Genomic DNA, 26,484 nt, shown 5'->3' on the forward strand with positions numbered 1-26,484 from the left:
AACAAAAGCAAGATCAGTGAGCAGTGATATTTAGCAGACCATGTTCAAATTTTTTCCTTTATCTGTTTTTAGATAAACTCTTTTTAAGGGGAGGACTTGGGCTGGGATGTAATGTATTTTCAGGAGGCCCTTGAAAATGGTTATGTGGGTGCATTGAAGACTGGGTCGCAGAGAGCGTTTCTGACATGAAAGCTACATAAAAGAATGTATGGAGATGGATAAAATGGAATAATTAATCCTAGGCAAAGCTTGGGCAAAGTGAAGGTGCCAAGGGTTGAAAAGACCAGAGCAGAGAATTGGGTAGGGCTTAATTGGTAAGGACAAGCTAGTAAAAGAATTTGTTGGCAATTTGGATATGGTTTTAACAGCAGCATTTTGAATGGACTGAAGAGGGATGTTGAAAGTTTTGTCTTTTGGGTGCATATTCATTAAGGCTGAAGGACATTGTTAAAAAATCCACCATACAATGTGATTTCCTTAACTTTAGTGTTCCTGTACACATTCCCTCTTAATGTAGCTAGCACAAAATGTAGTGTTCCTTCTAAGGCCTTCGATAGCAGACACTTGCCTGTAGTTTGTAGCTTTGTAAAATGTGTACTGTTACTGTGAATGGATATTTGCAGCAATTCCCAGTAGCCTTGCCATTGCAAATTCCAATATGTTGCAATGCAGTCAGATTTGTTTGTGCGAATAACACGTTATGCTTAGGTACCAAAAATATAATTAAACACAAGAGCTAGAAAACTCTATAACTATTCAGAATTTAAATGTTATTATGAACAATAAAATCAAACATTGTTAAACAATTGTAACTTTTATTTCCAAGGTTATGGACATCCTCATGTACTGCCTTGAAGGATCCTTAGTCAAAAAAAAGGGACTTCAGGAATGCTTTCCAGCCATCTGCAGGTAAAAGCTCTGAGGGAAATGATTTGTGATGAATATATTCTCTTGCGATAGCTCACTTATAGCCATAATGTTTACACCTTAAAACTTCAGATTTAGAGTATTTTAAGTACAGTAGAACCTCAAAGTTATGAACACCAGTGTTGTGAACTGACCAGTTAACCGCACACATCATTTGGAACTGGAAGTGCACAATCAGGCAGCAGCAGAGACAAAAAAGGCAAATACAGTACAATACTGTGTTAAACATAAACTACTAAAAAAAAAAAAAAGAGCATCATTTTTCTTCTGCATTGTAAAGTTTCAGAGCTGCATTAAATCAATGTTCATTTGTAAACTTTTTAAAGAACAACCATAAGGTTTTTTTCAGAGTTATGAACAACCTCCATTCCCGAGGTGTTTGTAACTCTGAGGTTCTATTGTAGTGTACCGTTCTTCTAATCCCTGTTACATCTGAAAAAGAGGAGGTAGGTCAGAAAATAGCAGTTATTGAAAATGCTTCTGTATAAAAGTCCACATGGTAAAATACTGTTCATTTTTATGTTGGCAGTATCTCTTAAAACTTTGCCCTACAACTCCAATGTTGTGTTTTTTTCTCTGTCATAAACAACAGAAAATGGTAAAGTTCTTTTCTTTCATTATAGTTGTAACCACCACAGTTCGTTTCTTTTGTTTGGTAATAATAACTCTGTACTTCTATAGCATCTTGCAACCCTGGATTTTAAAGTGCTTTATAAACTTTAGTTAATTAGTTATTATCCTCATTGGACACGTGTAAACTGAGACAAAGTGAAGTGATTTGTGAAAGGAATTCTGGCAATGATGGGAATACAGCACATATCTTCCGAGGTTTAATCCAACTCCTGTGGTTTAATCTGTTGTTTGTATTATCATAACACCTAAGAACCCAGTCATAGACCCAGGATCCCATTGTGCTAGGTGCTGTACAAACACAGAACAAAAACAGTTCCATCCCCAAAGCGTTTTCAATCGAAGTGTAAGACAGGAGACAACAGATGGATATAGACAGACCAACAGGGGAGGGCAAGAAAGCAGTGGGGAAATATTGGTCAGCATGTTAGGCAGTGTTCTCAGAGCACCAGCAGCCTAACTGTTGTCAAGATTTTTGTGGGCATCATGACAAAGGAGAGTTTTACATGCTTCCTTTCCAGTCTAACACTGTACAATACTCCATAAAAGAGGTGATTTATCAGCACATCTATTTATCCTTTCCAGAAGGGGGAAAATATCTGTAATACTTTTTCCTCAAAGTGTTGGTGGATAATTGTATGCTCACATTTAAAAACAAAGGACATATCTTAATGTAATAGTGCTTCTGCACAAACTTGATAGGTGCTTATACAATTAAAAATAAAGCATGTTGCCTCAGGCACATCAGGAAGAGAGAGAGCTATTTTTGATGTAAAATGAAGGCTGCAACTATTTCAAAAGAAGCAGTTAAAAATAACACAGTCGTCTATATTGGGCCAACCTGAGGAGATTTAGTCACAGTCTGTAGGAATGCTCAGGCCAGACTGCAGGCAGCACTGTCACAACTGAGGTCTTTGACCTATGACAGAAAAAGTCTTCCAAGGGTATTGAGGAACAGCACTCATCTAAACACCTGCTTTCCTACTTCCCTTTTGTGATATAACCATGTTCAGCAACATAGCGATGTACGTAGCAAAGTGTATTCTCGTAACAGAATTTGGCCATATCACAGTACTCCTCCTTTATGTGGATGTTTGAGCCTTCCTCTTTGAGTGCTGTTGGACTATAAAGCCATCCTCACCAAGTACATGATTTTGAAAGCAAGTGTCCATTCTTTTCTTGGTAAGAACTAGTTGCTTTGATAAAGCTAATAATTGGAAAATAAAGTGTAATTACAAGGAACCCAACATGGAAGTGCATCAATTTTATAAATACATATGGTATCTGTAGACCCAGCTGAAGAGAGCATAGAGCAGAGTAATGTTCTACAGAATATGCATTTTCAAGAACTTCCATCCTAATCTCTCGGGGCATAATACAGCTGTCCAGTTGGAACAAGCAAAATAACTGAGATAACAAGAAACAGTCACTGAAAAACAACTGGGTTTGATAAATCCTGAGTTTGTGGCAATTACCACTCACTCTTCATACCTTTGAGGACAGATGAGTGGATGGAAAGGGATCTCTTCCTGCCATGTAGCTACTTTACACTCTTCTGTCAGGTGACCAGGATCTGTACCTCTCTTTTGACCTGCCAAATCGCTACCATCCTCGTGATTGTGTTATTGCTGGAGAAGGAGACTTTGGTCACCTGGCTCTTAAATGTCTGTCCTCTACTGTGTCTCCCCATCTGACCAGTTCCCCACAGCTGCCAGTAAATTGTGCTGTAAAGTGCCAGTTTCATCCTTCTCCCCAGTTGTTTTTAACAACTCTAAAGATGCAGTTAGACTCCTTGATAGCTCTCTGATACATTTGCAGAGGTTTTACTGCTCCACCACTGTCATCTTTGGAAGAAGAACAGAATTTGGAAACAGAGAACAAAAACTGACTTCAGAGGATACTTACTGTGTGACAGACCTGTACTTCTCTTGTTGCTAATTCATGTGTCAAGTAGTGGAACACATGTTCTCATCTGACTGGTTTTTTAAAAATATTTTTAAGACTCTCTCTCACACTAGGCCAGGGGAGCCGCGATCAGTCGAACCTGCTCCGGGCCAATGGGGGTTGCGGGAAGTAGTGGAGACTGGGGAATGCGCTGGCCGCGGCTTCCCACAGCCCCCATTGGCCCAGAGTGGCAAACCACGGACAGTGGGAGCTGCGATCGGCCTAACCTGCTGAGGCAGCGGGTAAACAAACTGGCCTGTCCCGCCAAGGTACTTTCCCTAGCAAGTTACACGCCAGAGGTTGCTGACCCCTGCACTAGGAGTATAGGATTCAATTGAAATTAAATTCTCAAATGTCATTAGAACCCTGTTGCTGGTTTTAAAGCTATCTCGTGGTCTGTTGTGTATAAACTGCTGAGAGAGTGTTAATATTTTACTGACATCAGAGATTGTTTTTCTGTTCCTTTGGTTTTTATAGAATTATCATATTATTTTAGCTAGTCAGGAACATGGTGGTTTGGCATTTGAAGAGTTTTGAAAGGCACAAAGCATAGGTAGGCTTCTAACTCCCACTGACATTCAGTTCAAGATAAATGCCTGCCATTTGTGTTTTTGAAAATCTCCCCTTTTGTTCTTAAAGTTTAATACAGATAATAAAATGTGATTTATTATATGTATTTATAATATTCTTAGGCTATTATAAATATTCATATTATAACATATTAACCATGTAAATTACAATATTTAATATGTCAGGGGGTTGTATTTTAATGTAACAGGCTATAACAAAGAACAGCAGTTGCAAAAAAGGAGCTATTATACCCTTGACAGGTGTGTCATGAATAAAGATAATCTTCCTTCCTTCAGATATTTTAAAAACTTTAGCTTGAAATGTAAATGCAAGGACAAGTGGAAATTAATGCAAGAAATCTCCCCATCCTTTTTTCATTTTTATAGTGGCACATTGTCTTTACATTTGGCTAAATTGCTAGCAATATCTCCTACTGTACATAGTTATAGCTATTGTAAAAATGATACAGCACTCTACCAAAGTCATCTTTCAGACCAATGGAAAATTTCATATGATTTTAGCAAATCATTGAATCTCTGGAGAGATTCCAAGTGGTAGCACTTTGGCTTAGTCCTATTACTAATTCTTTTAATCTCCTAATGATCTCCCTGCGATACTGTATTAACTGTGCACACCTGTTGTGACTGAGTCTGTTACTTCAGCAGACAAACAATATTATCAGGCATTTTTGGCTTTCCCTTCTCATACAGTAGTCTTTAAATACCATATCATGGCTATAACAACCAATCTCTGTTTGCTGTTTTCAAGCAAAGTCCTAGCTTGAGTAGTTTTGTAAAACCCATGGCTTTAAAAAATAGTATGCTTGTTCAAATACTGGATTATTAACTTTCCTTTAGTTTTCCTTCTGTCTTAGTGGCATACGGATTCAGTAGTCATCTTATTAATGACTGTGATCCTGAATCCACCCAATCTGGCTGTGCTGAGATGAATCTCTCACTGAACAACATATTTTACAATATTTGATTAGGGTTGATATCTAGTTTTCCCGTTTGCTTCTGTCACGTTTTATGTAGACTGATTTTTACCAATGCTCAATAAAGTGCCAGACAGAAATTATAAAAGTCCAGATAAAATTAAATACAGAAGTGCAATGGGTTGACAGTAAAGTATGTCTGAAATTTTGAAAATGCTCAAGATAAAGTTGAAGTCCGAAACATTTTGTATGGCTGAGAAGATTTCCTAAGAGTCACGTAGCCCTGATTCAGCAGTCTGATGCATGTGAATAGTCCTATTGAGGTCAGTGGGACTGGGCATGTGTTTAGGTACCTTGCTGAATCGAGACCTTAAGATGGAATTAACTGATGTTCAAATGTTGCTGTGTATTTGAAAACAGGAAGTTACTCTGAATTTGAAACAACAAATGTTCCTTATTTTGCTTTTTACAGTGGAAGACTGTCACGGGAAGCAAATTTATTAGAGCTAGATCGTTATTTCAAAGACTAAACAAAACAAGAACTTGAAACAACATTTTAAAAAGAGAGAGTTTCTGGGTTTCTTGTAGAATGCCAAGGAATTACAGCTTAGTAGGTAAAGGTGCTGTCACCCATGTTAATTCTTAGTCATTGGATTTCAATGGAGGCTTGATTCTGTAGAAGGGAAGGAACAAAACTTTAAAATATGACTGAAGACTATCTGAAGTAAAGCCAGACCCGTTGTAGCTAATTGCAAGACACTAAAATGCTAAATTAAGGTCTCCAAGATATCCAGTGAATGTATGATAATAGAGGGAAATGTATTACTTACACAATTAATATTTTTATGGATATTTAAGTATCCACATTTTGCACTATTTGTTACCCGCTGAGTCCAAAAAAGATCTTAAAGTAAAACCATTTCATTAGCCACACAGTGTCTTCAGCTCCATCAGATGCAGACAATATCATGTGTTCTGAAGAATATGATGACCTGTTACAGTCACACACCCACACCTATTTCTTACATCACTCTTCAGTGGCTTCGGTATATAGGAAAGTAATTTAGAACCCAATAGATGGTTATGATAGACCTCCCTTCCCTTCATAGTGAATAGATACTTTAGATTTATACAGGACTTACTGTTAGTTCTTCCTTCCTCCATATTGCTCCTCAAGGTCCCTCTCTACCCTGCTAACTTCTTCCTCACCTCTCTCCTGGTTTTTTGTTTGTTTGTTTTTGTTTTTATTTGTAACTCACTCATTGTACCTTGCCTTAAATTGGCTTTCAGAGTGAGATACCACGTTTGCCTGAGTGACTGAGTAGTACCTAGGACAATAGGAGACCTTAGAACACTACCACATTAAAAATGATAACAACAAAAATAGTTGTCAGATACTTGGACAGTATTTTCCTGTTATTACTTACACAAAGCTATAGATAGATATGGAATGTGATGACAAATACATGAAGATGAAAAATGGGCCCTAATTCTTAGTCTAAATTGTTACAATTTAATAAAGTTTATCACATATTTTCAATATTCAGCCTGCACTCACTATAATATTTGGTTTAGATGCCACAACATATTTAGTAAATAACATACTGACCACACCAGTAATTGGATGGTGGTTTACAGTAATGTACACTAGTACATAACATCTTTTTACAGCAATTGAAACCATCTGACACATAAGTGCATGTATATTAAACATTTTCTGAGAAATAAGGAAGCAAAATATTTAGGATTTTTTTCACTTGCCAGGAAATGCTTATTGTTTAGAGAAAAGATGGTGTTTATTCCACTGCTATAAAACTACAGGCCATATTCAGTCCTGTTGTAAATGGGTGCAGTATCTCTGAATCCTGTTTATGCCAGGGTTTATTATGGCCCCTGGCAAGTACATTGTGAAAGTTACTGCACATTACAAGAAACATACACCACACTCTTCCATTCTATGGAGCTGCTGGTCATTATGGCATATTAGGGCTAAACTCCACCAATAACATTACAGCTGTGTAAGGTGACTGATGTAGTGCAGGGTGCAGTACCACCTGCTGTCCCTGGGGCACTCTTGCTAGGGCTGAACCGCAGTTCTAGTGGCAACTCCTGGCTTCCAGGGGGGGGAATTCTGTGTCAGTGGCACACAGACTGCAGGCAGCAGAGGAAGGTGGCACAGAGCGGGAAATACAAGCTTCTACAGGAGAAGGCCAACAGAGGCAGACTCTGCACATGTTCCTTTGCCGCTTCTGCTCCTTCTTTTCCACTCCAAGGAGATGAGGTGTTAGATTAGGAGGAGGAAGTGTTCTGAGCCTGAGAACGTTTTCTAAACCCTGGCAGGTTGTAAATCTGAGGGGTGGACTGGACTGTATTGTGATCCTGGAAGAGTTTGGTGAGAGAGCATTCTGTGCCATGGAGCAGCAAAGAGTCCTGTGGCACCTTCTAGCCTAACAGACGTCTGCTAGAAGGTGCCACAGGACTCTTTGCTGCTTTGACAGATCCAGACTAACACAGCTACCCCTCTGATATTTGTGCCATGGAGAAAGTAAGTAGATAGAAAGAAGAAGGGTTATTAGCCTGGAGGATGGGATACAAGGAAGGGGTGTTATGGGGCAGGTGGGGTTGCAGGTGGGGTCACAAACTCCCATGATATCTGGTGATTTTCATAAAACCCCAGCTTCAGGAATTACTTGACTTATGTAAAAATCTAAGATTTCATTTTTAAAAAAATTAAAAGCAAGTTTCTGAGCTTCGTGGTTGTGGAGGCTCCACAACCAAAGGGCAAATAAAAAATCCCAGCTTTATTTTTTTTAAAATCTCAGGTTTTTTAAGCCAGTCTCATGAGTTGGGGAGGGGGAGTTGTGGCCTTGACTCATGGTTTTTGCATGCTTCAGTTTGGCAATACTCTAGTTGGATTGGAGGGAGCTGAGGTGGCTTCAGGGTGTTCTGAGCTGGGCGGCGAAGAGTTTGGGTTGGCAGGGTTAAACGGAGTCAGATGGTGAATTAGGTTGTCGGTGAACTGACGATGTGCATGGATAGGGATTGGAATTGAAAAGTAGGTTGGATGGAGAGAGGTTGAGCCTAACAGAGAATAGTAAAGGGACCACATTGCCCATTAACGTCTGAATGTTTCATTCTGAAACAGAGAGAGTTGGAGTGGGGGGTAGAAGTGTGTGTGCAGATTGCTCCCTTCAGCCCCGCCTTTAATTTGGGGCATGTCTGCCACTGCTACTATAACAGCATTATTTGTTCAGTTTGACCCAAACTCCTCAGGTAATAAAATAAAGTGGATGCTGAGATGGAAGTTGTCCTTTTGCCCACCACAGCTTTTTCTTGTACAATAATAACCCAGTACTAAGAGCATAGAATCCACTAAGCTGCCAAGTGTGTTTATGGATCCATCAGCTGGATTTGCAGGAGTGGAATTGCTGTCAAATCTAAATTTAGATGTACATTGCCTGCTTTGAAATCATTATATGTAGCTGAATTCCGCTGTTTGGAAGCTTAGAAAGTGTGAGTCATAGGATTAAAAATATTTAACTGTGAATATATTTTTACAGAAAGAAATATTCATCACTTGCAAACTCTCTAAAAGGGGGTGGAGGCATGTTAAATAGATATTACGGCCAACAGATTAAACCATGATACCATTAAGAAAAAATTTGAGAAGGATAATATGGTATTAAAAAACAAATGAAAAGTAAAGGAGACTAAAATAGTCAAGAACTGAATGCAAATGGACTAGCATTGGTTTGGGGAGCTTTATTATTATTATTATTATTTATTTATTTAAAGGTGAAAACAAAAATCTATTTTCCAAGGAAGTTTTTGTATTTAAAAAAAAATTGTTATGCAGACTGATTCTTCTTTTCAAGAAAAAAACTGACTCAGCTGTCTGTCTGAACGGGCACTTAAAATCCAATAAGGAAATCACTTCTGTCTGCTGTGGTCCAGCAGTTTGTGATGTTCTCATTTCTTAAAATCTGCTTCTAACATGTGGATTGTACCCAGGCAGTGGAGCAGCAGAACTAATGAGGGATACCCCCCTCTCCCCCTCCCCCCACACAAATGTTCAGATACCACTTGTTTGGTTGGTTGGTTTTAGTACATATTTTTCTGAGAGAGTAAATATAGTCTTGAGTTTACTGATTGTATGAAATTCCTGTGACAAATTCCTGTGACAAATACTTTATTAAGTCTGACATAGCTGGTGTAAAATGTGGGTGTGAATTTAGCTAAGTGGTCCCCAGCCATATTCACTGAATATCATTCAACCTTACATACCTTATATCAAGTTCATATTCTTTAGACCTTGAGGACATCTGTTTGCCCATAGCATTATCAGTTCTCACCCAAAATACTCATTCTTCCCTCTGCATGGCTCCTGGAATGCAGTCTTTACATGTGGCTAGGCCTGTGTTTCCAACACCTTTTTTTACCCTTAATGAGGAGTGACAAGACAGAATAATTTCAGTGCTGGCCTTAACTGATGGATCTAAAAGCCCAGAAATCAAAGAGATTGATCAGGCTGGTACCAGGGAAGGGGAATACGAGGCTTGGTATTGAGGCTGGGAACATTCACACTTTCCAGTGCAGTCAAGCAGTCAGAGATCTTCCCACCCACCTGCTGATGGATCTTGGGGATGGAGTGTTCTGTATTGACAGAGAACAGGACATAAGTTAAGTCTTAGCAGCTTTTTATGCTCTAATACACTGTGTCCTTGACTGTGCAGGTCTTATTTATAGCAATAACGCATGGATGGAGGAGCAGTGGTGAGCAGAAGTTGTGGGAAGATAGGGCCTCTGAATATTATACTAAGTTATTGACCTCAGCATAGTGTCCCAAATTTAGTTTCAAAGTGGGTAATAGGAGAGGGCTGTGGCAGATGTCAGTGATATCACTGGTGGGAATAGGTGTGAAGAACCTTCCCTGTGGGTCAGTTCCTGCCACAGGGAATGACCTGGTGAAGGCATTTGCTTTTGGGACACTGGGTTTCTGGGGAAATTAGATGATGGCTGTATCTGTAGGCAGTTGGAGCCTTGCGGTTTGCATTTGGGAGTACAGGGACCTGGGATGCCAGGATATGTTTTATTTATCAAGTAAATTAGTTAATACATATGCAACTGCATGCTTTTAAATTTATACTGGCTTTATGTGAAGTTTTCTGGACTGACAACACGAGGATGGACATCTGTGTGGATGGTGCAGGCAGACAAGACCAGACTGTGACCTTCTCTTTCCTGAGTTGCAGCAGATGCTGGGGGCCAATCTTGTGAATCCGGCCCTAAATTTATGCACCTACTCCTTCAAAACAGAGACCCAAAAGTATAATCCGGACTCTTCATTCCCTTCAAACCCTTTACTCTAGTGGTACCCCAGATAGCTCAGTGGTTTGAGCATTGGCCTGTTAAAGCCAGGGTTGTGAGTTCAGTCCTTGAGGGGGCCATTTAGGGAACTAGGGTAAAAATCTGTGTTGGGATTGGTCCTGGTTTGAGCAGCGGGTTGGACTAGATGACCCTCTGAGGTCCCTTCCAACCCTAATCTTCTATGAATCCACTTTTTTACAGCCTGTTATGGGCTGTTTTTCTTCCAGACTACCATTTTGCATCATAGAAATGAGTGCGTGATTGTTGTATTTGTATAGTTGATGCAGCACTCTACGTCCTTCAAGAAGAAAGGTGATATATCAATGTAAGATTTTGTTAGTGGTGGTATTTTAAGCCATATATATGGTCAGAGCCATATTTTTACAGGATGACTAGCAATCTCACACAGAACCTGCTAGAATGAGATTTAACTATCGAGAATATAATAATGGGCACTTTTACTTTTTTAAGGTCTGATTTGTGTTTTATCAGAAAGGTATTCTGAAGTTCCAAAGAATTTGACTTTGGAATAAGGAGATTGACATTGTGTGTCATGTTAGAGATGTAATAATTGTCTGGACTTTGAAAGTGACTTTGTTTTAAAGTAATGCTGTGCTCATGCACTGCATAAAGTATCATGTGACATTAAGAAATACATCATAGTTCTCAATTCTTCCTCAGCTGGAAGAATATTATTGCCCTTAATACCTATTGTGATTCATAGCTTCTTATGTAAAGATACTGTCATTAGTTCAGCAGCTTTTTCCTTATCTTTTTTAATAATCCTGTGTAACCTAGGGGCCCTCACAGGCACCTCTTGGTGATCCTTTCCCTCAGTTTCCGTTTTGAGTTTCCAGAAACTCTATGGAAGCATGTTATCAAGTCAATCAATATAACTTATTAACCAAACATAGTACAAAAGTCCCAGAGCATAGTCCATATTACCCCAGTGCAGTACTCCCAGAGTCCTTAGAATCACACATCCTCTTGGCCATTTAGATAACACATACTGGTTCCAGTATCTTCTGCCACACCGAGACTCATTGCAAATCCTCCTTCATCCATCTACCAGAACAGCCACTCTAGCCGTTCCTTCTGGGGTCAACCCCTCTCAACTCGAACCCTCTCTTAGGCCTCAGCTCTGCAGCAAAGATACACCAGTGAGTAAACCCCTCTGCTGTTCCCCCCCCCTCCTTCAGACCACTCTGACCCTTGGCTCTGGCTCTCCTGCCATCAACCCTCTCCAGCTCTTGGGGGCAGGGGAGAGAAGACCAACAAGAAAATCCCATGCTGCACATCTGCCTTCAACACTCTCCCAGGAACCTCTCTTTGGTAACTCGCATCTTCTGCTCTGTCTCCTGACTCATTCAGTCTGCTCTGGCACACTGGATCTCACCTGGACTCCTACAGCCCCCTAGGTGCTACCTTGCCTCTTACCTGGCCCATCTTGGAACTTGTGGACTGAAACAGGAGAACTGCACCCAGTTTCATTTAATGGGCAGCAACATCCCCCCCTTCCCTCCCGTTACATCCTGTCTTTCCTTTCTGATGTCCAAGCAGAAATATTTTGGTACTGCTCAGTGCAGAAAGGTTCTTATTTAACCATTCTGCATCTAAGAGTTGTCAGTCTTTGTTATTTTATTATAACAAAATTCTCGTTTATTCAAATATCTTATAACGCCTGTGCATGCTGTTACCTAACTTGAAAAACAAGTGTCATAAGTCCTGAGATATAAAATGTCTTCCTAGAGTGCTGCATTATTTTATTAGGAGTCAGTTGGGGTTTTTTTGCTAAATGAAAAGTGTGTCGGAGACTAGTAACCAAACGATAGCTTAATAAAATCTCTTCAAGCACTAATATTAATGACGAGTTAACTTTCACATCATGACAGCAGGTCAGATCTCACCTGTTCCTTGTTATAATGTTCAATGCAGGTTCTACATGGTCAGCTATTATGAGCGGAGTCACAGAATTGCAGTTGGAGCTCGCCATGGTTCAGTGGCCCTGTACGACATCCGGACTGGAAAATGTCAGGTAAATAAATCATTGTGACTTTCTTCCCACAGTGCATGTGGAAATTATTGAAAGGAAAGAGAGACTAGCTCTGCTCCAGTTGACATGCTGAGCTGCTGGAACATTATGGAGAATGCTAAGGGGATCAATAGTTTAATGAAGGACTCAAAGTATATAGAGCCCTACTGTCTTCATTCACTGTGACTGAATGGCTGCCATAGATGGGTTAATAACAGAAACCCCAGATAAGGTGTTACTTGTGGCAAACTCCTCTGCAATAAATATCTTGTATTTGAATTCTGATTTTATATTTGTCTGATTTTTCAGTATGAAGAAAATGTATTTTTTTCTACCATTCCCCTTTATAAAATATACCTGTATTTCAGTTATATTAACTTTTCTGCTATTAAACAAAATGTGTAGTCAGATGAGCATGATAATGTCAACCCAAAACAATAGGTTGCACAGTCAGGTTATGGTTCAAGGTAAATTTTTCAGTCTTTATATTGGAATGATTAGGACTTAGTTGAATATTATTTTGTAGTTGATAATTTTTCATAAAATAGAATTGTTCATATTCTCTCTTATTATTGGTAATATGTTAAAGCCCTGGTAGAATTCCAAAAGCTTTTAGATTAAATGTAAACTAATTATTTTAACTAAGACTGTCAACTAATCGTGGTTAACACAAGCAATTAATGCAAAATAAGTTAACTAGATTTAAAAAATTAGTCATGATTAATCGCAGTTTTAATCCTACTGTTAAACAATACTATAGTATCAATTTAAATTTATTATAAATATTTTGGATGCTTTTCTACATTTTCAGACATGTTGATTTCAGTTACAAAGTAGGATACAAAGTGAACAATGCTCACTTTACACTATTATTTTTATTACAAATATTTGCACTGTAAAAATGATAAAAGAAATAGTATTTTTCAGTTCACCTCATACAAATACTGTGGTGCAATCTCTATCATGAAAGTACAGCTTACAAATGTAGATTTATTTTTTTTACATAACTGCTCTCAAAAACAAAACAATGTAAAACTTTAGCGCCTACAGATCCACTCAGTCCTATTCCTTCTTCAGCCAATCGCTCAGACAAACAAGTTTGTTTACATTTGTAGGAGATAATGCTGCCTGCTTCTTATTTACAATGTCACCTGAAAGTGAGAACAGCATTTGCATGGCACTGGTGTAGCTGGCGTTGCAAAGTATTTGTGCCAGATGTGCTAAACATTCATATGCCCCTTCATGCTTCAACTTGTAGATTTTTTAAAAATCTTCTTTATAGTGCAAATATTGATAATCAAAAATAATAATTAGCGCTGTCAATTAACCACAGTTAATGCACTCAATTAACTCAAAACAAATTAATGCATTGTTTTTTTAACGAGCGTTAATCACACACCAGGCTGCCGTGCTCAGAGGAGGCCCTGCTGCATGTTTCTGGGGCATGGGTGCCCCTTCTCCCACTGCTCTTCTCCACTGCTGCTCCCGCCTCCTATCCCTCTTACCCATGGAGCCACCCTCTGGCCAAGTTGCTCCTGACTGGGAACCTGCCTCCCGTCTGCTGTGAAGAATGGGGATGGGGGTTGGTGTCGAGATGTTTCCCCTCCCCTTGCCTGTGTACCTGGTCGCGGTTGAGCTGGCATTGGGGAACAGGGGGAGCCTGTCTGCTGCTGGCTCAGAAGTGAATGCTGCCAACAGCAGCTGCTGCTGGCTGAAAAAGCATTCAGGCTCCTGAGTGCGGTGCTTAAAGAGACAGCGTTCCCCCAGCGCACACACACACTTCCCCTGCAACACACACACGCTTCCCCCCAAACACCAAGAATGGTATTCTGTTTTTGTTTAACAGTGCAATTAAAACTACAATTAATCACAACTATTTTTTAAATCGCGCAATTATGATTAATTTTTTAATCATTTGACAGCCCTAATTTTAAGTACTTTTTGTTTTGTGGTTTTTATTTGCTCTTTCTAATTTTGTGTATAAATATAATGTTGTGTGTAGTTTCCAGACAGACAACCGTGGAGACTGAAATCCTCAGTTTATTTATAGAACAGGAAAACAGCAAAGACAGTGGTACATTTCCTCATGCTTCCTCACCTCTTACCTGGAAGGACTACCTCTAGGAGTAAGAGGGTAGTTCAGTGTCCATTCCCAGCATCTGATCCTTGACTTCTCAGCTGAGATTACTAGCAAGGCTGTCATTTGTGGTAGTACGTGAACATCTGTCCATTGGGAATTGGTTTGAGTCTGAGATCACCAAATTTCTTTTACAAACAGCCATATGAGGGCAACAGACTTTATCAGCTGACAACCTAGAGGTGAAAGCCTCCACTTCCTATTTCTGATCCCCTCAGCCATCAGCTCCTTTACGTATCCTGTTTGGCTTAAATATTGAATCAGTTCCATAAGACTTGCAAAGCTTTAGTAACATACAATCAGACTGACAGTTGACATTTTTAAAGTGATTTGTTTGTAATATCAAATGAAAGCTAAAGAAATCACTAGCTCTGATTATGTAAATCTCCTGGCCTTTATGGAAGGCTAGCCTGGATTTTAATCATTGATTGTGTTCTATCACTACAAACTGTTATCACATCAGGCTTGACGTATCAAACCATGGGAGGCTGTTTAATTTGGATAATGTTATTTCTTGCCTATAGAAGCTATCCCATTCTGCAGTTTTCAGACCCTGGCTATGGCCTACCTTCTCACTGCAAAGGCACAGTCAGTTCCTTCCTTTTCTCTCAAAATATGTTTTCTTGACCCTCCTTGTCAAACATGCTATGAACATTGCATCACTTTCCACTACAACCATTCAGCGTTCAAGGTCATAGTATGGCTTTGTATTGAGCATTTCTGTCCATTCAGAAACTCGTCATGACATCTTTGCTATGTACTTGGTTTCACTGGAAGCTGGGAGTGAAAAACCCAAAATAACCTCTAAGTCTGGGTCTCTCTTGCCTGTGGGCTAGCCAAATATACTATTAATGCTAATTTTTAAGTATTTAACCATCCACTTCACTATAGCTCTGTTGTGCCTGTATATTCCAATTTAAGGAGGGTGACAACGTACCCAATTCTTTAATTTAGCTATTACATTTGTCCTTCACTTTTAATTTTTAAATTTTCAACTTTATATTTGTTCACTAAAATGACTCTTGGATAAACATATGGGTATTTTTATTTCTGAAGTAACTCTAATTTTGGGAAATATGTCCCCACAATAGGATTTCCAAAATGAGCCATAAAATGTCTTAAATTATCTACTGGTCTAAAATAGTTAAAAAGCATCAGAGGTGTTGATAGACAGGCTAGTTAAGTGCTTACAGCTACATGTATGCGTGTGATTACATCTGCAGTTAAAATCTTCCCTCTGGATTGGTTTGCCCTTGGTTTGGCAGACATACTAAAGTATCTTATCTTGCTGATATACTGCCTTCCCTCCCCCCCTCCATTCTTTTAGAATGCGTTCTGTATCATAACCATTGGCTGTGTTGAAAGAGATTGTCTCTGGCTAATGTTTGCAAGTCATTTATCTATAAACACCGTTTTTATTTTTAGTTCATATTTTAATTGTATTAGATTACTGGAACCTAATCCCTATTTGTTTCAATAAATGGTTTGAAGAATACTGTAGTTAATTGGGCATTTTAGTAGAATATTTAAGACCACCTGTTTCCTTACTGTCCTTCAGACTCTAAATAAATCATGTGATGGGGCAGATAATTTTGGTTGGCTGAGAAGGGCATCCAGAGTAATTAAATATTACTATTTGCAGTTTTGATTTTTTTTAAAAAAAAAATATCATGTCATAATATCAGAAAAAATTATTTGGGAGGAAAACAAAAGCCATTGTTTGACTTTAGGCTTCATGTTCAAAATCTGATCATTTGAGGTGCTCCTCATCCCATGTTGCCTATGGGAAGGTGCTCAACATTCATGGAATCAAAACCCTCTAATTCTTAATATAGATAATTTTACTACAGCTAGGAAGGGCCATCTGTGATGCGGAAGAAGAGGGGCAACAGGAGAGAGGTTAGCTTGCCGAAGAGCAGAGGAGATATTTATAGGCTTTGACTGGCTCTACAGCTGAATCCTGTAACATTTTTTAAAAGAGGAAAACGTCTACCATCAGACAGGAAGGATGAGAAATATTGAAAAAGACAGTAAAAAACAGTCCCCTCAAATTTCCTCTTTCACTTTGCTTATTTAACATATTTTAGTGACCCCCAAGGGTATTTTGATCCTGAGATAGATATTAAAATGGTGCCTGATTTACAGATTGAGGATGAACAGAATAGTCTTCCCAGCGATGAAAATAGGGAGCAGTCTAATGACAAACTTATATTATTCCAATTTAAAGATTTAACAGTTACATATTTATAAGGTCTCTTCTGCCAGTCTCTTAATGGAATTATAAAGTACACACAGAAGATGTTTGAACACTTACTTGAAGAATGCTTCAAGAATCCAGCAGACCAAAAAATGTTTTTTAAAGTAGAGTTTTAAAACTTCAGAAACGGTTTTGAGAGCAGAAGGCTTAAAAGTACTTCTAGGCCCAGGCAACTTGTCTGGTTACTGCAATAGTTGCAGTGAGAGCTGACTACTTAAGTGGATAGTAACATTTCAGATGCTTTTCCACTACTCTTTGCAGCGTTAGATCTTAATGCAGACGCTGCTTATTATATTCTATGAACAGTCATTGGAAATTTGGTATTAAAATGGTTTAGACAAGGGCCAGCTGTTATTGTGTTGAAAAAAATGAATTAACCGTGTATCCTTTAAAGGCGAAAACCTTCATAGCTACATTTTCTCTAAAGCTAGAGTCTGAAAGGGAGAATTTGCTCTTGCTGTGTGTGTCAATGTTGTTGAAAATATAAGGTTTTGTCAACACAGGAAAGTTTTACCAGTTACACCAGTATAATAGTACCAGTATAATACCCTCCCTTCAATATGGACACTCTTATTCTGATATTAAATTGTCTTTTTTAAGTTGAGCTTAAGCACCTTCCCAAGCAATACAGACTAATTTATAGCAGATTAAGAGTGTCAAGGTGGGAGTAGGTTATACCAGTATATCTAGATTAGTTTAAATTCACACCTAGATTATACAAAAAAAAACTTTATTATATAGACAAGGCCATTGTCAACTTCCTTTCTGTCAGCTTAGACACTGGGTGAAGTCCTGGCCCCACTGAAGTCAATGGATATTTTGCTATTGATTTATGCATTTGGGATTTCATCCATCTCCATCTTATTCTATAGAAGCCAAGACAGAATAATCAGATAGTTGTATCTGCTTTTGTAATATAAGTATAGAAGGCAAAAGAAAGAAGTCCATGTAAATAGCTAAGGCAACTTCAATGGGCTTCAGAACAGGCCATTAAAGAGCTGCTATAATACCATTGACAAAACATCAAGAGGCCAATAGTAATGAGATATGTAGAAAGTTGAGTACACTTTCTGAACTTCAGTGTTGTGAAATGTAGATGTATAGCTCTAAAAAGACACTTCTCTTTTGCATGCAATGTATTTGTAGCCATGTCAGTCCCAGGAGATTAGAGACAAGTTGGGTGAGGTACTATATTTTATTGGACCAACTTCTGTTGGTAACAGAGAGTTAGCCTCTGTGTGGCTTAAAAGCTTGTCTCTCTCACCAGCAGAAGTTGGTCCAACAAAATATAGTACCTCGCCCAACTTCTCTTTTGTTAAAGCAGCAGAGAATCCTGTGGCACCTTATAGATTCTCTGCTGCTTTTACAGATCCAGACTAACATGGCTACCCCTCTGATACTCTCTTTTATTAAATTTCACACACAGCTGAAGTTAGAGCTAGCAGTAGTACTTTAGCAGTACTCACACCTCTCTTTCGCTATCTGGGTACAAACGACAGTTTTTCATTCTTGGGTCCTCAAAATCTGGCACTTAAATCCATATCTGCACATTTAAATAAATAACATAGTTTTCCCATTGAATTTAGTAGGAGCTCTGGGTGCTCAGTACCTGTTAATTAGGCCACATAACTATATGCACTCAGTTTGAAAATGTTAGTGTTGTTATTGTTATAGAGCTTCCTGGATTGCCATATGTGAAACTTGCACAGAAAGGAAGCTATGTTCTTACTGTAAATGTCAGTTCATTTGATTTTTATATATATGCTAATACAGGCCCTTTCTATACGTAGTCCTGAGTTTCAAGAAAGAGATCTAGATTGTTGAGTTTAACAAACAATGTTTTCTAATCATTATTTAATAACTTAGCATGTTGGGTAGCGTGCTAGCTGTTGTTTTTGAGGAAAACACATAAACAGATGACATGCCGTTCCACCTGTTCTTAAGGTTCCCATAGAATATCTCAACCTCCTGTTGGTGGGAGATGGATTAGCAGACTGTCTGGATTAGCATATATGTGACCACAGAATTTGCATCTACAGCAGAGAAGACATTTTAGTATATTTCAAAATTGTTTGAAAAACGTCCTCTTTATTACAATCCAGAATGTATTTATAAACAGACCATATTTGTGTTGACTAAAATACACGGATGTGTTTCTGTACTAATATCATTTGGAGTACAGTTCCGATTATATGCTACATTTTCCAGCAGACCGTAGTACATTTCAGCTAACAGCACTGGGGCGGATTTTCGAAGTCTCAAATGGCAGTAAGGAAACTCAGTGGTAGTTAGGCATCTAACTGCCATCTGTGCCTTTGAAAATCTTGTCAACTTTGTATAAATCCATACTTCAGTTAATATTCAGTATAGTATATCAGTTCCAAAGGAACAAGATACAAATGTGAATAATAGGTCCATAATATATTTACGTATCATAGCACATGCTATAAAACTTCTGAAGGCAATGTTATGGTGCTTGCTGTGAATGTCTATTGCAGTTACGTAAAAATATTCTCATTACCATGAAGCCATTGAAAAATTCACATTTTTGCTGGTATTGCAAACATCAATCTATTCTACATCAGATTTCCACCTTTTTCACAGAATAAATTCCCTTTCTGACTGGATACAAATCTAAATCTGGCTTTGGTAAACCTTGTAGGAGCAAACTCAAAGACTATTTTGGGGAGAAAACTACCATTTTTGAGATCAAGTGACTAAAACAAAGCTCAGTTAAACTCTGATGGCCGCTGGGAGCTGCTTGCACAATAGGTATTTAATGTGCATCTACAAATACTAAGCGAGGACCACCGTCTTCTGTGGAGACATTGGCAGAGAGAGGCCAGAAAACTCTGTGAGGCTCACGACATCCTCTGTAGCAGGGGATAAGATAGCTGTGGAGAGGATAAAAGGAAATATTCTCTAGTCCCCCAGGCCCAGTTAAAGAGGGTAATTCTTGATCTGCTGAGACAATAGACATCTTGCGTATACCCCTTCTTGAGGCTCTTTCACTGGCTTCTGTTGCCTTGACAGTCTGGCTACTGAAGGAACCATTTCATCATTGTCTTGTATAAGAATGACTGTGGAGGGGACTCTGCATGAGTTAATGTTGCTTCTCACTCCCAGATTTCCACGTAGATACCTGATGGTTGAACAGTAGATGCTGATCTCTTGATTCATCCATTCCTGCCCTTAAAGTCCTGTGGAGAAAGACTCACCATGGTATCCATGGGGTCCCAAGAGAGCTGGAGGGGATACTGGTGCAGAGATCACTCCTTTCTTTCCAGATTGTCACAGGGAATTCCACTCACACTAGGTCCACTCCTCCTATGTTAGCAGTGGGAGCAATTCCATCTGGATGATTTTAATAAGCAGGATAATTTACAAACATGGAAAAAAGCCTTTAATGATGCTGTAACAAGTTGTGTTCCAAAGAATACTGTTCAAAGCTGAAGACTCTGTTATAGCAGAGCTCCAACTTTCATTTGGTGTATTTGCTGTTGGTTTCCTGTAGTTAATTAAAAAAACCTTCGAGTGGAGACATTAGCTATTACAGTTCCTCTTTTTCTCTCTCAGCAGCAGCATGCTAGGATACAGTATGTCAGAGCAGAATTGATTTAGGAATTCTGGATCTTCATAAGAGAGACATATATCAGAAATCCTCAAAAAATCTTTGCACACATTTTCTTTTTTTATCTTTGTGGTGTTGGTAATGAATGAGGCATAAAGAAAATGGTAACACTTTACTCTGCTCTTTAAAACATTTTTCATCAATTAAAAAAAACTGTAAATGTGGTCATCCCTTCATATGCAGTTATACTAAAGCAAGCACCCGTCTAATGCCCTATTTGTAGTAACATATGTATATTGCTTCTTTTTAATTTACCTAAATTGTATTTAAGATTTAGCACAAAAGAGTGTGGTATTTTTTCATACACTTCATAATATAGTTGGTAATCATGCTCAGCAACAGAACAAGATGCTGTCTGTTGTATATATTCTGCTAGATGCAGTTATTAGATTTCTGTGAAATAGGTCGGTGTTAATAGTCAGGATTTTATTGTCTGGTTGAAGGAAACAGGGAGGCATTTCAACTTTGAAGTCAGAAACAATTATTTTGTATGTATTCATTTTTCCTTCCAGCATATTTTTATTCAGGTTTTGAGAAAGATGGTTGCACACGGTGAAATTACATGTAATGATTAATACAATGATGGATGTGGAGAATCACCTTTTCCTTAAGAAATAATAAATCAACATTTATTTGCGATGGGTTTTTTACTTAATATTTTGCAATATTAGTGTCACACATTTAACTCGGTGTCATTTATAAAAACTACCTGTAAAATATTGACTCACAGTACCAATAATGTGCATTACAATATTATCCTTTTTCTTTCTAATAATTAGTTATTTTGTATCATACATAAATGTATTAATTTAATAAATTTTTTCCTGTGCATTACTTTTTAAAACATTTGGTTACAACATTTAAAATGCTAAATGTTAGACCTTAAATTTATAAAACCTGATACATTTCAGCCATATACCTAGAATTTAGAACTGTTATGCATTTCAAGTGTCTAGCTATAAAACACTTATTGCTTTTAGAAAGCAGTCAGCATCCCTATTGTATTACATCATAAGTATTCCAAATAAACATCACTTTCTCTCTTGTAGTCATTGTTTATAATTTAGTGTAGAGAGGATCTGTTTAATCATGTTTCTCTTTAGCCACATAATTTTTTAAGCATATTTTAGACAAAAAGTATAGATTCTTTATTTTAACTAAGTGTTATTTTTACAGTCCTTTTGCTTAATGTCAGCTGCATGTAAATTTTGAATTATTTCCCTTTTTAGGATGCTTTCCTGCAGTGGTGATAGTGTATTGTGGGAAGTGGAACAGGGTAGTGTCCTTCCCATGGCTGTATTGATTTGCCCTTCAGCTGTTTGCAGTGCATAGAGAACCTAGGGCCTTGTTGTTGATTATCTACACAATGTCTCTGTGAACATTATTGACCCACTGCCGTTTACTGCCTGTGGCTCTTGATTTTTCACACCGTCTCCATGACACTCATAATAAAACACACTATCTTATTGCTACTCAGCTCTGGAAGCCAACTGATCTAGCCTTAGAACAACTGCTACATTTCTGGAGAACATTTATTGTATGTGGAGTAAAATGTTGTAGTAATTTTAAGATTGTGTCTTGTGCTCTGTTTTAGCAGATCATATATACCAAGGTTCAACACCACACTATAAAATTTTATTTTGTTGAAAGGAAAAAGGGGCTTACAAGTCTTACACAGTATTTTTGAAAAAGAGAATGAAATTGTACATGTGGTTGTACCAGAACAACTTTTGAAACATTTCCCTAATGAAGGGCACTTCAAAAGAGTAAAAGATAAAGAGACCTGGTAAAGATGTTAATCTGAGACAATTTTCAAAATCGTAGAAACTTGAGTGATGGATACTATAATAACTAGGATAGATAGAAATCTCATACAAACACTTTGCCTTTCATTTAATTAGCTGTCAGCTTTTAAAAAAAATTACCAGTACATTCTCTGTAACTTGATTTTGTAGTAATTTATAATAGTCCACCAGTGTATTAACACTATCATAAGCTGTACGTTGGACCATTTCTGTAGAATACAATAGTATATTTTTCCATAAAAGGGATTATTTATTGTTTACCTGTGTTTGGAATTTGTACAGTGTTTGAGGCTACACATTCTGAACCTAGTGCTGTTTAAACCGGAATAAATTAATAGATACCTTTTTGAAAGACATTTTGAAAAATGATTGCATTTATTCAAGTTTTGCTATTGTCTTGACTTAATTTTTGCTTTGATACAAAAAGAGTGTTTTGTGTGAATCAGAAAAAAATAACAAAAAATTATTTTAAAAGAAATATTATGCTCAAACAGTCATTAGGAAATTTTAAAAGATGGACTTCTCTTTTAGTTAGTAAATGCATGCCCAGTCTCCCCAGGTGATTAGCAAGCCTTCTGTAGAGCACTAGCTCCCAGGAAGGACCACAGTACCTTGTAAGATTAAGTTTTCTGTTCTATTTGTGCTCTTGCACCATGTGTTAACATGGGATCTGTGCACCATCCAGAAGTGCATTAAGTAATTTAACTGGCATTGGTTACGTATGGTGCCTTTCCCAAGGGGGAAAATGGTCTATGGATTATTTTCATAGATTTGAAGGCCAATGGACCATTATGAGCATTTAGTCTGACCTTCTGCACAACGCAGACTGTAAGACTTCCTTGAATTAATTCCTGAGTAAATTCCAATAGCTGTGTTGAACTAAAACATATATTTTAGAAAAACATCCAATCTTCACTTTAAAATGTTCAGTGATGGAGAATCCACCAATTCCTTTAGTAAATTGTTCCAATGATTAATTACCCTCACAGTTAAAAATGTGTGTCTTCCTTCTAGTCTGAATTTGTCTAGCTTCAACTTCCAGCCACTGTACCTTTGACTGCTAGATTGAAGAATCTTCTAGAATCAAATTTCTGTTGCTTATGTAAGTATTTACAGACTGTGATCACATCATCCCTTAACCTTCTCTTTGATAAGCTAACAGATTAGCTCCTGGAGGCTTTCCCTACAAAGCATGTTTTCCAGTCCTTTATCATTCTCGACACACTTCTCTGAACCTTGTCCAATTTATCAACATCCTTCTTGAAGTATGGACACCAGAACTGGACATAGTAGTCTAATATCAGTCACTGCTAAATCCAGAGGTAATATAAACATTTCTACTCCCGCTTGATATTACTCTGTTTATGCATCCAAAAATGTCAATAGCCCTTTTAGCCACAGTGTCACACTGGGAGCTCATGTTCTGCTGATTATTCAACATGACCCCCCAAGTCTCTTCCAGAGTCACTATTTCCCAGGATAAAGTGCTTCATCCTCTAAGCATGGCTACCTTCTTTGTTCCTAGATATATAACCTTGTATTTGGCTATATTGAACCGCATATTTTTTACTTGCTTTCTGCTTATCAAACAATCCAGATTGCTCTATAGCAGTGACCTTTTCTCTTTGTTTACCACTCCCCAATCTTTGCGTTGTCTGCAAACTTTATCAGTAATGATTTTATATTTTCTTCTAGGTCTTTGATAAAAATATTAGAATAGAGCCAAGCACTAATCCCTACAGTATCCCACTAGAAACGTATCCACTCGATGCTTCCCTGTTTTTAGTTGTCTTGAGATATATCAATTATCCAATGTTCAATCGTTTTAATATCTGCCATGTTAATTTTGTATTTTCCAGTTTCTTAATCAAAATGTCATGTAGAACCAAGTCAAATGCTTTACCCCACAGCTATTATTTTTATCGACTAAACTTGTAATCGCATCAAAAAATGAATTCATATTTGTTTGACAAGATCTATTTTCCATATACCCTTGTTGACTGGCATTAATTAATTCATTATTAATCAAGTTCTGTATCATCCATTATGTTGCCTGAGCTTTATGTCAAGCTTATAATTATTCAGGTCACCCTGTTTATTTTTTTAAATACTGGCCTAACCACCCATTTGTTCTAGTCCACTTGAATTTTCCCAGTTTTCCAAGACTTATTAAAAATCCACATTAACAATTTACAGAGCTCTTTGGCCAACTCTTTTAAAATTCTTGGATTTTGTTGTCATTGTGAAGCATTATGCATTTTTTTAAATTGTGGCCTTTTGCATTTGGAGTGGCAAGGGTTGACATTTGAGGCTGTTCTTATTTCTAGAGTACATTCAACAGTTCAGAGCCAGCCCCTGAAAAAGTTCCATCTCCTTCACAAACAGTCTTCACCCTTGCAGTAGCTCTTCTATTCTGCCAAAGGAGTGGAGTTAATTACTGTTTTAAATCCCAGATTATCAAGTAATCTGTTTGCATATTCTGAGCCCAAATTATTCAGAATTTTAGAGATGAGGATTGAGAATCTGCAAACTGAAAACAACTGAACACACACACACATGACCCCCTGTGGCCCAGATCCTGAGCATTGAGTAAGATCTACTAACATGCCAAAGAACCTAATCCTGAGCTGCAGGTAAAGAGTGCTTGGTGCAGCTGAAGGGAGGACAGGAAACAAAGGTGGCTTTAGGCCATCTTTACGCTCCCCTGATGCTAGGGCAATTTGGGTGATTGTTCCCCCAGAACATATTAGGGTAGCCTAAAGGTTTACTTAATCTGTGCCGTTTACCAGCAGTTCCCAGGAGTCATTCCAGCACTATAGGGATGTCCTGACCATGGCCCAATGCCAGAAGATTTGGAAAGTAATGGTGTAGGAGCTGTTGTCATAGCTCGGGCTGGCCAAACTTACAGACCCTCCAAGGTGCATACAACAATCTTCAAAAGTTCAAGAGCTGGAATGTGCTTGCATGGGCTTGGGGCTGCAGCTGGGCCCTGTGGACTGAAGCCCCATCAGGCTCCTCCTGCCCTGTAGGGCTGAAGCCCCAAGACCCTCCTCCCTGTTGGGCAGAAGCCAGAGATGATGTGGGATTTGGGGCCACCCAGATTTTTGCCAGAGTTTGCTGCCCCGCTCGGTCACATTGTGCCGCCAGTCCCCCTCCCTGCATGGCAGCTGCTGGGTCGACAGGCTGGGAGCTGTGCCTTGGGTAGAGACAGCGGCAAACGGCTGGGAGCTGCAAGGAGAACCACTGTTTTTGTTGCTGCTTCTCCCCAAGGAGATAAAGCAGCAGCTCCTCCCTGCAGCTCCAACCTGTCTGCCCTTGCCTCTCCATGTGGAGCTAATGCCTGGGACCTGAAGGGAGGGGCCACTGAGGGAAAGAGGGAGTGTGTGATTCAAGCTATGGGGGCAGGGCGAACCTTTAAATTTTGCTCCCTCCTCCAGTCTCAGCAGACACTAGTTATCTCTGGCAGAAGCCCCGAGCTCTCTGAGTCTGGTAGACGGAGAATGGGGGGGCATGGGGGTGCTTGGAGCCACACTTTTAACTGTAAAAGAGCCACATGCAGCTCATGAGCCACATTTTAGCCATCCCCATATCTCTAAGTCACCAGGGGATTCCTTTTATGAGAGGGAATCTTTTGGGGGCAGAATTCTCATGTGTTAGGGCTGCATTTTTAATTAGCCCCAACATACTGCAGGATTGAGACATCTAGGTGGGCAAAATCAAGTCTATTATTCACATTAACTTTGAAAAGCTTCTTTTTAGTCATATATGTGTGTCACTCCTACATAAATTAACAAGGAAAGATCTTAAATTTATAAGCACATTTTTTTAATTCTAGGAATTTTGTGATTAAATTTGTTCATAATAAAATTCCATGAAAACAGTAGTTGAATAGTGTTTGTCGTTAATTTTTTATGGTTTTAATAAGATAGTTCTTAACAACTCTTCCAGGATTTTGTGATGATTTACAGTGACTTTCTATCTTATTTATGTAGGAAATGCTTAATAAAAGCAATTAAAAGATTGTGTGATCTGAGCAAATAACTCACAACAGCAAATTTTGGATTTTAATAACTTCCTTGAAAGCACTCATAAGTTGCAATTATTTTTCTCATGTCTTTTTGAATATATTGATTGTAAATATTTAAAATGTGAGTTCTCTTCGTTGAGATTGCCCCAATAAATAACCTATTTTGTTTCCATTTCCTAACTACATGAGCGCGCACAAACACTTCTAGTTCAGATAATTGCAC

At 38.4% G+C, this 26,484-nt stretch overlaps 1 protein-coding gene across 5 annotated transcripts in view; it reads left to right on the forward strand.

The window, feature by feature from the left end:
* WDR7 (WD repeat domain 7) overlaps window positions 1-26,484 on the forward strand; it is a 359,997-nt gene that overhangs the window by 284,929 nt on the left and 48,584 nt on the right. For 2 of the 5 annotated variants that reach the window (XM_032802575.2, XM_032802574.1), the window contains 2 exons: window positions 827-909; window positions 12,308-12,407. In XM_032802575.2, the coding sequence (XP_032658466.1) occupies window positions 827-909; window positions 12,308-12,407 (183 nt within the window). Of the gene's footprint in view, window positions 1-826; window positions 910-12,307; window positions 12,408-23,248; window positions 23,603-25,026; window positions 25,930-26,484 lie in introns of those variants that run through there. The other 3 variants (XR_004376795.2, XM_032802577.2, XM_032802578.2) reach the window with 3 other exon arrangements.

Source organism: Chelonoidis abingdonii, chromosome 6 (assembly GCF_003597395.2).
Source record: "Chelonoidis abingdonii isolate Lonesome George chromosome 6, CheloAbing_2.0, whole genome shotgun sequence".
In the NCBI taxonomy this organism is placed as follows: Eukaryota; Metazoa; Chordata; order Testudines; family Testudinidae; genus Chelonoidis; species Chelonoidis abingdonii.